This window comes from Bombyx mandarina, chromosome 13 (genome assembly GCF_030267445.1).
Source record: "Bombyx mandarina strain Sakado chromosome 13, ASM3026744v2".
Classification (NCBI taxonomy): Eukaryota; Metazoa; Arthropoda; class Insecta; order Lepidoptera; family Bombycidae; genus Bombyx; species Bombyx mandarina.
Genome location: NC_143220.1, coordinates 6,020,178 through 6,034,117, shown reverse-complemented (window position 1 = coordinate 6,034,117; position 13,940 = coordinate 6,020,178). Strand labels below are relative to the sequence as shown.

Here is a 13,940-nt window from a genome sequence, read left to right as displayed (position 1 = left end):
ACTTACATATGGTACATAATAGCCCTATTACAAATTTGAAACATAATCTTTACAATGAAATAAATTATGTTTTACAGTGGCGCGCAACTTAGCCACTCTCATTCCAAAACGCGCCCAGAGAATTAGAACTTCAAAAGTTTAAAGCAATCCGCCATTTTTTTGTTTTTAATCGACCTCAAATCAAATAGAAATATCAATTCAGATTCAGGCCGTATATTTATTTTATATTTTCAAACTCTACCACCAGTTAAAGATAAAATCTGAAACTTATTTTACAAGACAAGGACTTTAGTCCCTATTTGAATTCACATAAAATTTTATTTTGATTGCAAAGCCCTAAATCTTATTAACCTGTTACTTACAAAATCGTATAAAACTAATATAACAAAACAATACTTTATGATTCTCTTCTTTAATTTACACACTGGGCCTTCTTCACAGTTACTTTACGAAATACAGATAATACAAAATATTTAGGTACTGCATTAAATAAAATTGGCTGACAGTTGACACTATTGACAGTTTAAAATTAAAGACACGCTGCCGCGCCGTCCTAATTTCACTATTTCGATATAGGTATGGCTTCTTGTGTAACTAAATTGGTAAAGTCGACGTGACTAATTATTAGTTCTGGGCGTTTCTAACATCTCTCATGTATAAAATTAGAATTTTCTATGAATCACAAGCCTTTTTTTATTTACATTTATTTACTATTAACAAGAACAGTTAGATTACTATTTATTGGCTTGAAAGTTTCAAAAATTTCTGTATTTATAATATAACTGTGAACCAATGTTATTTGTTATTATTATATAACATTAAAAAAAGTCAAAGTAGGCGACTTTGCGTCTTATGGCATTAACGTTAAGACACATTCTGGTCATGTATTATATTTAAGAAGGCTATTTTACAAAAACAAACTTAATTATATTATAGTACACAGCTAACTATCCTTTTCTTTAAGCAAAATAAATGGAAGTAGTGCGATTCTTAAGGTTTCAATCCAAGAATTCATTGATGGTCATCATGTAAATAAATGACAATCAAAATCATTTTACTGCCCCATTTTCTTTCTCTTGATGGAGAAATGAGCTCAGGCTCCACCTAGAATCAGAGTGGTTACCACAGTTGTCCTTCCCTTTAGATTGCATATTCGATGAATTTCTAACATTTTTGCTAATAAGATTAATTACATTTATGTCGACTTTAAAAAAATAATATAGAAGTTTTCATTGTCATGAATATTTTGTTTAGTGTTTTGAATTCGTGAAAGATTCCTTTAGATTTTTGAACTATAGAATGGGAACCGAAAAAATTAAGAAAAGTAAAAATCGCACTAATTCCTTTTAAAATATACTTCTTTTTTTTAAAGTAAAAGATTAATTAATATAAAACTTTGTTTACTAACTTTTTTTGTCTAGTTTACTTTAACGTCAATATTAATTAAAAAACAGATTAGTAATCAGATTACTCTACTAGACTTTGGTCGATGATCGAATCAAAACGAAACGCAAAAGCTCACGATTAATATTATAAACAATTATTTTTTATATCAGGGCTGTCCAAAACACATACCTTTGCCGACTAATTAAATTTACTATAAAAGCTGGAGGGCCGCAGAAAATATATTTTCAAAAACAAAATATATTCCAGAAAACAAAATTAATTTTTTTTTGTAAAATATAGCTTAACTTTTAAATGATGTCATGGAAATGGAACGTTACAAGCGTTCTACCAAACATTCTACCAAATATTGATGATATGTTTTGACAAAGAATTCCATTATTCAAACTATTTATATCCAAAACTATTTTCTGATTGAAACATGCGTCGCGGGTCGCATGCCTTTTCTGGACAGCCCTAATTTACACCACCACCACACTAGAGCTAAAGCAATACTAAAGCAACACACAGTCGATTATTTTTATCGATAAAACATACGACGTCTAGTGCTGTTTTACTTCATATGATTCTCGTAAATATTTCAGTTTCCGCCGGCTGACGGGCCGTCGGTATTGACTGCAACTTTCAACCCACACATCTTGTAAAACGGTAACATTCATTATAGACTTTATTAAAATTAGTATGTAGTCTTTAGGAGTTAACATTTTATCCTATACAATAAAAGCTCTTTATTCGGGTTATCTTCATTCGCGTTTTCACTATTGGCGGATTAAAAAAAAATGCGACCCAATTCCTATATTCGCGTGTAAAGATTTCTTTATTCGCAGATCTAATCGGTACATACTGATTCCATAATATTCCAATATGTAGGTATCCAACCGAAAATCCTTTAAAAAAGTAAAATAGACCTTATTACAACTACGCCTAAAGTACGTTGTTAAATGGTGTTGCCTTGGAACGTATCCCAAATATGTAAAATTCACAGTTTCTGTATTCGCGGAATACAGAATATATACCCCGCGAATAAAGAACTCTTATTGTACGGTAGTAAAGTTTGATTGACTACCCTTAAAATTAAAGTGTAATCTGTGTAGACAAAAAAATAAACATAATTTACAAAACTTTTACGATTTAATATGGCATAGATTTTTTTTAATTGTCATTACATAGCTTCAACGTTCCGAATACTTTACAGCTTTAATACACAAATTGATAAAAAACGCAAGAATAAACCGTGAAAGTAGTTTTAATTAGGTCTACTACTCGCGAAAACTGATGAAATAAATAAACTATAATTGAAGAGCCTTTTTGTAGGGTAGGTTATAAATTAGTAAATTGAAATTTATATAATATATAGTTGAGAAGGTATTGTGACGTAAATAGATGGGCATAATAAATCTAAACGAGTATTACAGTCAGAGACTTGACTATAGTAGAATTATTTTGTCCGTTTGGGTCATAAAACATAGCCCGGCTAGGGCGGTGAGCATGTAGCGCGGGCGCAACGCCATTATCAATAGAAACAAATGAGTCATCGAAGGCAGTCATAGTATATATGTTGAAGAGAAATTTGTTTTTGTGCATTCGTTCTCTGAATTTCTTTAGTGACACAATGGCTACTCCTTTGTTTTGTACCAAAACGGCATAATTTATTCAAAATAATATTTTGCCTGTTGGCATCAATATACCAGCACAAACACGTGTTGTTATCAACAATGTTTTAAATTTTTTCACTGAAATGAAAATAGATCCTAAAAAGTTACAAAGTGTTAATTTCTGCCGTTCTCGTGAACAAAACTAAATAAACTATCGATAACGCTTATCGACAACAATAATGCGCATCACTATGCCTGTCCATAAGGCTCGTGAGTGGAAGAGAGAGCGAAATATTCGCTTCACCGCTCCGACTTTTTATGACCTAAACTGCAGCGACAAAATAACTCTACTATAGTATGATAGATATCTGTGCAATAATTCTTAGTATACAAGATTTGTTGTAAAAATTGTAATAAGAATTACCAAAAAAAATCCGAATTCTGTGATAGTCTATAATACATAACAAATGTTTCAAATTCAGTTGAAATTATGGCTACCGTACCTTTAAGATCGGTATTTTGTTAGATGTGTAAGTGTGGTCACTCGATTTGTCTTATCATTCGTAAGCAACTTATGTTTTTTGGTTGGAATTAATTTATTTTACAAGTGAACTTTTTTTTTGGCGTGCTAACGTCTTATAAATCGATAAAAACCGACTGCACGCACGAAAAAGTGTCACGTTCCGCCTGAGCTTGAGCGTGCAAGCGAGAGCGCGAAACAAGCGATAAAGAGGCACGATCGGCCCAAGCGTTGGCTTGTGACACATTTATCTCTCTTCTGGCGTGACGTCAGAGCTAACAGTTCAAATAGTTCTGCTACTGACGTTATCACATACAACTATCGTCCGTATACCGACTTTACAGACAACCAATATTTTTTCGGTAAAATATTGCATCAATACCGATGACTTATCAGCATCACGCTAAGCGATTAAAAACACGATAATAATTAATCGGTTAAGAGATCAGTTCGCCTTTCGTGATATTAAATTAATATCGTTTTGTATATTATCAACTGTGCGCTTAGTGCGAGTTTCATAAAGTTCTCGATAGTGTAAAAGTTAAGCCAATTTTGTATGCAGTTGGAAAAGCGCCCCTAGCGGCAAACGTACGCAAACGATCCCATTCCATACAAATATGAGCTAACTTTTACGCTATCGAGAACGTTAAAAAACTCGCACTAAGCACACTGAACACACATCAGGTACTCGCACGATACGATAATAAATAAATCGAGTATCGCCAGAACAAAAGGAACCTTAGAAGATACTTTATGAAGAAAACGAAAAACTGATTTGAACGAATCAAAGAAAAAAAGATTATATTTCAATTTTAGCTGATTGACGTCAAGTACGTTCGTTTTATATACGGAACGATGGAAATTTATTTTAGTTGATTCAAGTCGTTTTTCAAATAAGTTTGTCGAAATTCGTTTTGTCTTTCACGCAAACAATGAAGTATTTATTAAGTAAGTATTCGATTTATGGAATTAACAAAATAAAGTTTTCGTGTGTATTTCAGACAACGGCACGCCGGCTTACCAAGAGAGGAGCCCGAAAAATATTACGTATTTTTATTATACATGAGGGTAGGAGGAATCAAAGCTGGTCAAAATATCCTTAGGTCCGTAATTAATTAATAGTCCTTTACTAAAAACTAGTATTTTTTTTATTTTTTTTTATTGCTTAGATGGGTGGACGAGCTCACAGCCCACCTGGTGTTAAGTGGTTACTGGAGCCCATAGACATCTACAACGTAAATGCGCCACCCACCTTGAGATATAAGTTCTAAGGTCTCAGTAGTTACAACGGCTGCCCCACCCTTCAAACCGAAACGCATTACTGCTTCACGGCAGAAATAGGCAGGGCGGTGGTACCTACCCGTGCGGACTCACTATAGGTCCTACCACCAGTGATTACGCAAATTATAATTAAGTCTTTTTGTTAGTTTCTTAACTTTTTATTCTGTAATTACGGAAGTCGACCGAGAACACGTGTGAAGTACGAATTTCTTTCAAATAAACAAAAGGAAACCAATAAACAATGGCAAATCCCGCGTTCGCATGAGGTCGTTGACCTCGCGCATCAGTTAATATCCATTGCGTTACATCGTACATTGCACGCAACACAAAACCTCTTGTAAATTATTATTTTCTCGATTATTGATTATGTTATTGTGTCGTAACTTAGTTTCCCGACAATAAAGTCAGAGGTTTTTAATAACGCGCTTTGTTTCAAAATCTTGATGTTTGTTATAACAATAACAAATCGATTATACGCAAAGCACCAATAATTAAAATTATCTCAATTTAATAAAATACAAACCTACTCAAAGCGTTTTTCAATTTTAGCTATATACACCCGTATCTTTAGTCGTTTACACGAGCTTAACTCGACTCGACTCAACCTCCAACGCGCGTTTTGGTATGATTAGTCGTAAAAATAAACTCCACTCAAACGTCCTTGGAAAAATTTCCTAACCGGAGTGAAGTAAGCGAACTGTCAAGTCAAGGTACGTCGCGACGTACCTTGAACGTTCCTCAAGGCTGGTTTTCTATCAATGTCCAAATAGTATGTGGACCGCAAATGGAAATATATGATATTGTTGTGCAATGGCCTGGATCTGTGCACGATTCCCGCATATTTTGATAATTTAAGTTTGATAATATTTATTAATAAAGTAAATAGTTCGAGGTTAGACATTTGAAACTCTTTATTTTATTTACCTACATAAGAGACATATTTTGCTTACTACCTGATAAATAAAGTCAATGCGATTATAAGTTTTATTTATATAATAATAAACTGGTGGTTGTGGAAAAGCACTTCAACAACACGATGCAACCAAAATCACACAAAAGCGGCGAATAAAAATACAAAGCCGGATCCGAAATCTAAAATAATAATAGGTTACAAAATAAATAATACACTTTCAGATTTACCGCACGCACACATATTTACGAATAACTCAGCAACCAAAACATCAAACAAGTTCATCTAGTGTCAAACAGACAGCGGCAGCCTGACTTTGACATTAAACAATGACCATAGACTACAGAACTCTATGGGTTTGATGCTAGCTTGATCAAATTTTCATCATTATTACCTCACTCGAGGACAGTTGAGGAATATTGTAATGGTCGACTAAAAATACCAAACTCGAGTAAGTTTGGAGGGAATTCTCGAGCATCATCGGATGAGTTAAGAGTGGAGGACTATTTTACGAAACGTCTAAAGATACGGGCAATAGACCTTTAAAGGTTCTCTTGAAATGACCAGTGATAAAGAATAAGAAATAAATATCAAAAGTTTTTATCGATAAATCGTTACACATTTATCGACACGGATAATAATGCTCTATGCAAATCACCCGAAAATCGTTTAGTAGAACGATCAAATGAATTAAAGAACAAAATTATATAAGGGACTTATCGATATTATTGCTTCCTTTACTAAGTTGTATCTACAGAAGATTTGATTGTTTTAATAAAATAAAATAAAAACAATATTGTTTGTTTGTAATGGTTCTCGCAAACATTACTAGAAATAAAAACCGTTTAAAGCTTCTTTCAGACTACGCTATAATATAATAGCATATAGTATATAACTCATAGCAACAATATCACGCACCATACATTGTTATGGACACGTTCATACTGTACTGTACTATATATTATTAGCTAAGTATGTATACGCTGCTATACTATATAACACTATAGTATAGCCTAGTCTGAAAGCAGCTTAAATCGACCACTTAAAGTTTCGTAATTGACTCTGGGTGATTCTGATTTCACTGTGTATTTATGTTATTTTATAAGAAACATTAAAAGTCATTAAAGACAATTAATCTTGTGATGCGGTCGGATCGATTCGTGGCGATTTATACAAGACGAATATAGGTAGCTTGCAAAAAGAGTGAGTGCGTTGTATGTATCTATCTCTCTTGCACGCCCGCATTTAATCCGGTAACGTCATAGACTGCGATATGCACTTTTTGTGATTTTGTTTTTTTGAAGTGAAACTTCTGATACGACTTCCAACAAGGTTGCGTTAAACGTTTAACGCTACCGTACTAGAAAGAGACAGAGTGAGAGTGAAGCGTGGCACTCGAACGCATGCGCGGAGAGTACCTATTACAGGCCCGCGCGAGCGTTAGCAACGAGTAGCGTCCACTATTCTAATGAAGTATTTAAAGAAATATGTATGTATTTATTTTTCTGTCTATAATTTAAAATACAATATATAATATAAATGTTGAAGATGTCGCATCTCTTATACACAGCATTCCCTATTACAAGAGCTATTTGATTTAAGGATGTGACAAAATGAAGAAAACCACAATACTACACACATATCGAAAAAGAAGTTTCACTTCATTCACGTGCATCAAGTTGCACGCGCACCGATTTTCGTGTATTTATGAGTAACAGAGATCGTTCTACTTGGTGTACAAGTCAGTCGGCGTAGGAGAGGTAGGCGCTCCCGTGGGGGCGGCGGTCGGCCTCCGGTTGCTCGGCGTCGCTCTCCGAGTTGGATCGGCGCCCGTTCCACTCGCTCTCCGGGTCCGAGAATATGTTCCGGTCGGCCAGGGCGTCATCGTCCATCGCTTCCATGTCCAGTTCCTCTGGAAAACCCATTTTAATTGTTAAAGTCTGGAGAGGCTAGCTAGCTAGATGATATGATTATATATGATTTAATTATTATTTAAGATCTATTCTAGTACCCTATTCTAGTAACCTTGGGAGGTTATACTAGATTCACTGGAAGAGTAGGTGAGCTCTAATCAGAGGACGTTGCTAACACTACCAGCCCTAGCAAGAGCAGTGCTTCGCAAAGTCTAATACCGGAAACGCGACCCACTTAAAAGTTCCGGTGAGAAACTCAGTGGGTTGTGTCTGAGGGTTAACTTACCCGCCGAGCCCTTCGTCGTAAGCGACGGGTTCGACGAGAACGGTGACCGGTGCTTGGGGTGCCTAAAAGCACTGATATTGGATTCGGAGGCTTCGAAATGACATGACCGAATGTTATAGTTCGGAACATGTATATAAATGGACTTATCTTGAAAATGTCGTTAGCGAGATTCAGAAATCTGTTCATTTCGATTTATTGCTAATGTAACCCACGACAGCAGCAGCTGTTCGCAGTAGGTACTTAGTGGTATTTTCAAATGAATTTACGTGTTTCAGTTGTGAGTCCGCGAAGGGGGTATCACATTCCTGCATATGCGTCAGTGGGTAGAGGAATATGACGTTAATCAAAGAGACCTTAAGTTTATGCGGTCTATGGTAACAAGTAATATGTAGTAGGTCCTAACCGCTGTCCGTCTTCAATAACAATATCAATTTCCCTATTGATTTAGTCCCCCCCAACCCCTCACGTAATTAATGGCCGCCCCCCTCTCCCAGTAGAAAGTAACGCGGAACACATTCCCGAGTGCTTTTGAGCGGCAACGTGTTACTGACCGTTACTGGTGATGAGTTCGTCAGACCAGTCGTTGTCGAACTCCAGCTGCTTGTTGAGATCCCGCTCTGTGGGCGACTGCACAGCGTCCGTGTCGGCGTCGGTCACGTCGTATATCTCGGTCATCTTCATCTGACAACGATACATAAGCATTTGAGCAACGATAATAAGTTACGTAATTTACGTTCTACATAGCGTACATAGCGGTAGGCAGCGGCTTGGCTCTGCCCCTGGCATTGCTGACGTCCATGGGCGACGGTAACCACTCACCATCAGATGGGCCGTGTGCTCGTCTGCCTACTAGGGCAATAAAAAAAAAACAGTAATTAACACGGTATTACGCCGTTAGCAGATTCGAAATTGTTGTTTTTTTATTGCTTAGATGGATGACATCTACAACGGAAATACCGCCACCCGCTTTGAGATATGAGTTCTAAGGTCTCAGTACTGTACAACGGCTGCCCTACCCTTCAAACTGAAACGCATTACAGCTTCACGGCAGAAATAGGCAGGGTTGTGGTACCTACTCGTGCGGACTCACTAAACATCCTACCACCAGTAGAAAGAGGTTTTAGCTTATTATTATTTTATTACGTAATGTAGAACATGTCGATGGACGCTCACGGCTGTGAGGAATCCGAATCGTTTGCTTGCAAGTCTTATAGGAAACAGTAAAAAAAATTGGAGATACAATTACAAAATCGATTAAGTACTATTTAAATGCATTTGTGTTGATTGCTAACACGTTTATGTGTGTAAATGTATGTAAATAAAGAAAATGAACAAAAGAAATTTTAATTGTCTAAATTTAGGTGTCGACATTACATAAGTAAGCGCCAGTAATGATGTAAATTAAACACTATTATGATCTAAATAGAATTTCAGAATACTCCGGTTCTTAATTTTTTATGATAGTCATTCAAATTGAGATGATGGGATCTTCTCAATAATGCATCGTATGACTCTCCATGAAACATTCGGTACATAAACCAGAGACCCGAAGTCTCTACATATAAATTAAGCATTAACTATACTAATATGTGGAAATGTCTGTTCGTTGTCCTTTTTTTAATTTATTCTTATTCCCACAGTAGACTACACTGACACTTTTCCTTGTCCACGTGTGCGAAGACGCGGGCAACAGCTGGTTCTATATTATTAAACATATAAATCACATCATTTGAAAACTGCCATGATATTGAACTAATATTTTTAGGGCTAGGCAGCGACTTGGCTCTGCCCCTGGCATTGCTGAAGTCCATGGGCGACGGTAATCACTCACCATCAGGTGGGCCGTGCGCTCGTTTACCTACAAGGGCAATTAATAAATAAAAAACATTTCTTTACGAAATCAATTGACTACTGTTCTAAGAGTTAAACCAGTATGTTTTGCGAAAATCAATAACATACCATCAGTACCACATATAAAAAGCAATTATCAACTTTAAATAACAATAATTTTAAAATTGTGTTTGAATATGTATGCAATACGCTCGCTATTCTGTGGTATCTATCGTTCTAGATACGTTCGATATCCGTACTTGTTTACAAAAAACCAACGAAGTTTGACCTTTGGCATAAAAAAGTGTCAATATTTGATTGAGGAGTCAATGATCTCTCAGATTTAAAAATGGATTACTTAAATCGATTTAATTCGTTGATACAAATTGATTTCCGGCTTCCCCAAAGTACCACTACTTTGCGATTTTCACCTTGCCATATTCCCCTATCTATTTCTCTTTCCTTGGTCACACCCTTAAGTTGGTACTGGCAGCAGCGCACTTTACGCATTCGCTGTTTGATAAAACTATACTACCTATTGTCATGCTTCGACCTATTTATAAATATAAACCATATTTTAATTCCCAAGGAGTATTTATTAACTTAAGATAGTAATAAAGCCCGGTTTAGACCACATTTTTTATTTTTTATTGCTTAGATGGATGGACGAGCTCACAGCCCACCTTATGTTAAGTAGTTACTGGAGCCCATAGACATCTACAACGTAAATGCGCCACCCACCTTGAGATATAAGTTCTAAGGTCTTAGTATAGTTACAACGGCTGCCCCACCCTTCAAGCCGAAACGCATTACTGTTTCACGGCAGAAATAGGCGGGGTGGTGGTACCTACCAGTGCGGACTCACATGAGGTCCTACCACCAGTAAATGTCATTTAATATTGAATGAATTTATGTAGCAAGTAAAAGTATAATAGTGCCCATAGTAATCTGAAATGAACTGATCATTTCCAATTAAGAAAGGCAATAAAGGAAACAGTTTGATATTTCCAAAGTCCCAGAAACAAACTTTTTTCTATTTTAGGAATTTTCTAATTGTCATCATTAATTCCAAAAAACCTTGGACAGACTATATAGCGGCTATGAAAGAATATATGAAAAATCAGTTCAGCCCTTTTTTAATCAAGTGGCGAATAATTTTGTAGCTAAATGTGTCTGAAATCTGAACCACAAAAGTTTAGTCAAAAATAATGCAGTGTGTTCTGTTTTCTCCAACCTCCTCCAACCAATTAGCATAATTTTTTACGTCGTCATTAAAGTCTGTTACACAATACCACATTGTTTTTTTTTTTTTAATATGCTGTGAACTTGACCGACGCGCAATATGTTTATTGTTCGTGACCTGACGTGTGCCTTCGTCATTGTGACGCGAGTTCAAATACCAAGATTAAAAGTCTCTAACTCAGGGCCTTGTACAAGCATATTAGGTATTTAACAGTTAACAGCCACGACTATCATTGTAAGCCTATTTAACAGGTAATTTGATATCGTTTATACGTTTAAAAAACAACAAAAAGATCCTAATCTATATTTTGTTTAAAAGTTATCGCTCTCACATCACTAAATCAGTATACGGGATCGTTCTGACAAACTAAAAAATATACTCTGTCTGAATGACTGTACCTATTACTGTACGAGTATATCTTTATAGCAATGTACAATATGTTTAACTATAATAATAAAATTCAAATCGTAGAACTAAACACAATTGATTAAGTAAAAGAATGAACAATGGATATCCTGCTGGAGATAAAACTCAAGGAGGGTTTACTTCAGGAAGGCGGTCGGTCGTAACACTCGTGTCAAATCTCTACGCAGCATGATAAGGGAGAATGGAGGATCAAACTTAATGTGGGGTTAGGACAAAAAGAAGAAGAATTTGTTCCAAAATCGAAATCCAATGTTAATGAATGATCATTGTGAACTGCCCTGCGTCTATCCGCACTATTGTCTTCACGAAACGCATTCATTTTGAAGTTTATTGAACTTATTTAAAAGGCACCTCTGCGATTTGTCAGATAGGATTCGGATTAATTAGGTTCGATTATAAAACCGATAGAGATTAGTAAAAGTACTGCGTTTACGGAAGACAAGAAATCGATCGTGGTTGATTATTATTATCGTATTAGTGAAAAAGAATTGTTTCTATACAAACTTTATTCTGACAATTACGACAAAAAAACAAACAAATCAGCCTTTTTTTTCCTGCCTATGCTGATAGCCTTGAGAGGCTATTTCAGCTTACCCTAGCGTGTGTAGGTGAGCTCACGGGGCTCAAACCGGAGAGTTTCTAACACTGACCCTAGCAAGAGCAGTGCTTTGCAGAATCTACCACCGGGTAGGAAACGCGACCCACTGAGAAGATCCGGCGAGAAACTCAGTGGGCTGTGTCTGTGGGTTAATTCGCTCGTCGAGCCCTTCGTCGCAAGCGACGGGTTCGACGAGGACGGTGACCGGTGCTTGTAGTGCCAAAAAGGACCGTTAATGGGTCAGGAGGATCCGTGATGACGTAAAATCAGCCGAATCAGTCGAGCCGTTCCAACGTTCACGTCATACATGTACTGATTAACTTTAATAGAAGCAAACTCTTTCATGTTCAAATAAAACGGACCCTTTACAATTTTATTAATTAAAACAAACGACGCAACTAGCAATACCTTATTATACACAACATTCAGTGACGTAGTTATGACATTGCGCATCATGATTGATGTAAAAAAAAAAGAATTAAAGAATTTTGTAAAATAATTAAAATAAAAACAAGAACTAATAATATTTCACTGTGTTCGTTCGCGTTTTGATATAATCAACCAGCTTCAGCCAGGCTTTGGAGTTCGCAGGGTCGTTCTCTGCGAATACATGCAAAGCTAGAACCGGTTAATACCGGTTACAGTGTTAAAATTTTCCAAAACGTATCACAGATGTGTATTTTCAGAATGCTATTCCAGTTTTTTTTAATGCTTAGATGGGTGGACCAGGACACAGCCCTCCTGGCGCTAAATGGTTACTGGAGCCGATATACCTCTACAACGTAAATGCGCCACCTACCTTTAAATATAAGTCCTAAGGTCTCAAGTACCACCCACCTTGAGATATAAGTTCTAAGGTCTCAAGTATAGTTACAACGGCTCTCCCACCCTTCAAACCGAAACGCATTACTGCTTCACGGCAGAAATAGGCGGGGTGGTGGTACCTACCCGCGCGGACTCACAAGAGGTCCTACCACCAGTGAAAGTTTTTGTTGCGATAATTTCAGCCAATAAATTAATATGTACATAATATATTATATATGGATTGCAAAATGAATTATAGTTTACGTTACTATTTTTTATTGCTTTCCGGTTGCAAATATTTATTTACCAGCAACAAAGCACGTACAGTTGTTATCACACATCCTTACGTAGCTGCGTATTTTATTTTATCGCAATTTTGTCCTTCAACAATTACTAAACATGATGTAACTTGTTTCAACTTATAAAACGTGTTAGATATTGAATCAATATTAATTATAATCATTATCAAAAAATCATACCTCACATGATGAACATAGGGAGATAGATACCAAACGCGCAACCAAATTTACAATCCGCTTTGAACATTTAAATACATAAATTATAATGTTTGATTTATGTTTTTCAATATGATAGGCAGCGGCCTGACTGTGCCCCTGATATTGCTGATGTCCATGAGCGAAGGTAACGACTCATTATCGAGTGGACCGTATGCTCATTCGCCTAAAAAAGCTAAGTGACGGAATATTGAATTCTTTAATTGAAGAAAAGATAAATTTCAACAAATTTAGAGCAATGAACTTTTCAATTAACCAACATTTCGTGTTGTGAATGAAATTCCCATTTTATATTTAAAAAAATATTTTATTGCTTAGATGGGTGGACGATCTCACAGCCCACCTGGTGTTAAAAGTGGTTACTGGAGCCCATATACATCCACAACGTAAATACGCCAACCACCTTGAGATATAAGTTCTAAGGTCTCAGTATAGTTACAACGGCTGCCCCAACCTTTCAAACCGAAACGCATTACTGCTTCACGGCAGAAATAGGCAAGGCGGTGGTACCTACCCGTGCGGACTCACAAGAGGTCCTACCACCAATAATTACGCAAATTATAATTTTGCGGGTTTGATTTTTATTACACGATGTTATTCCTTCACCGTGGAAGT

General features: G+C 36.3%; 1 protein-coding gene across 1 annotated transcript in view; it reads right to left on the bottom strand.

Annotated features, from left to right (window-relative positions):
* The window catches only part of bmm (brummer), a 59,758-nt gene that overhangs the window by 14,962 nt on the left and 30,856 nt on the right, over nucleotides 1-13,940 (bottom strand). The window contains exons 8-9 of the mRNA XM_089732306.1: nucleotides 8,461-8,590; nucleotides 7,491-7,622 (exon numbers count right to left, since the gene is read on the bottom strand). Of these exons, the coding sequence (XP_089588432.1) occupies nucleotides 7,491-7,622; nucleotides 8,461-8,590 (262 nt within the window). The remainder of the gene's footprint in view (nucleotides 1-7,490; nucleotides 7,623-8,460; nucleotides 8,591-13,940) is intronic.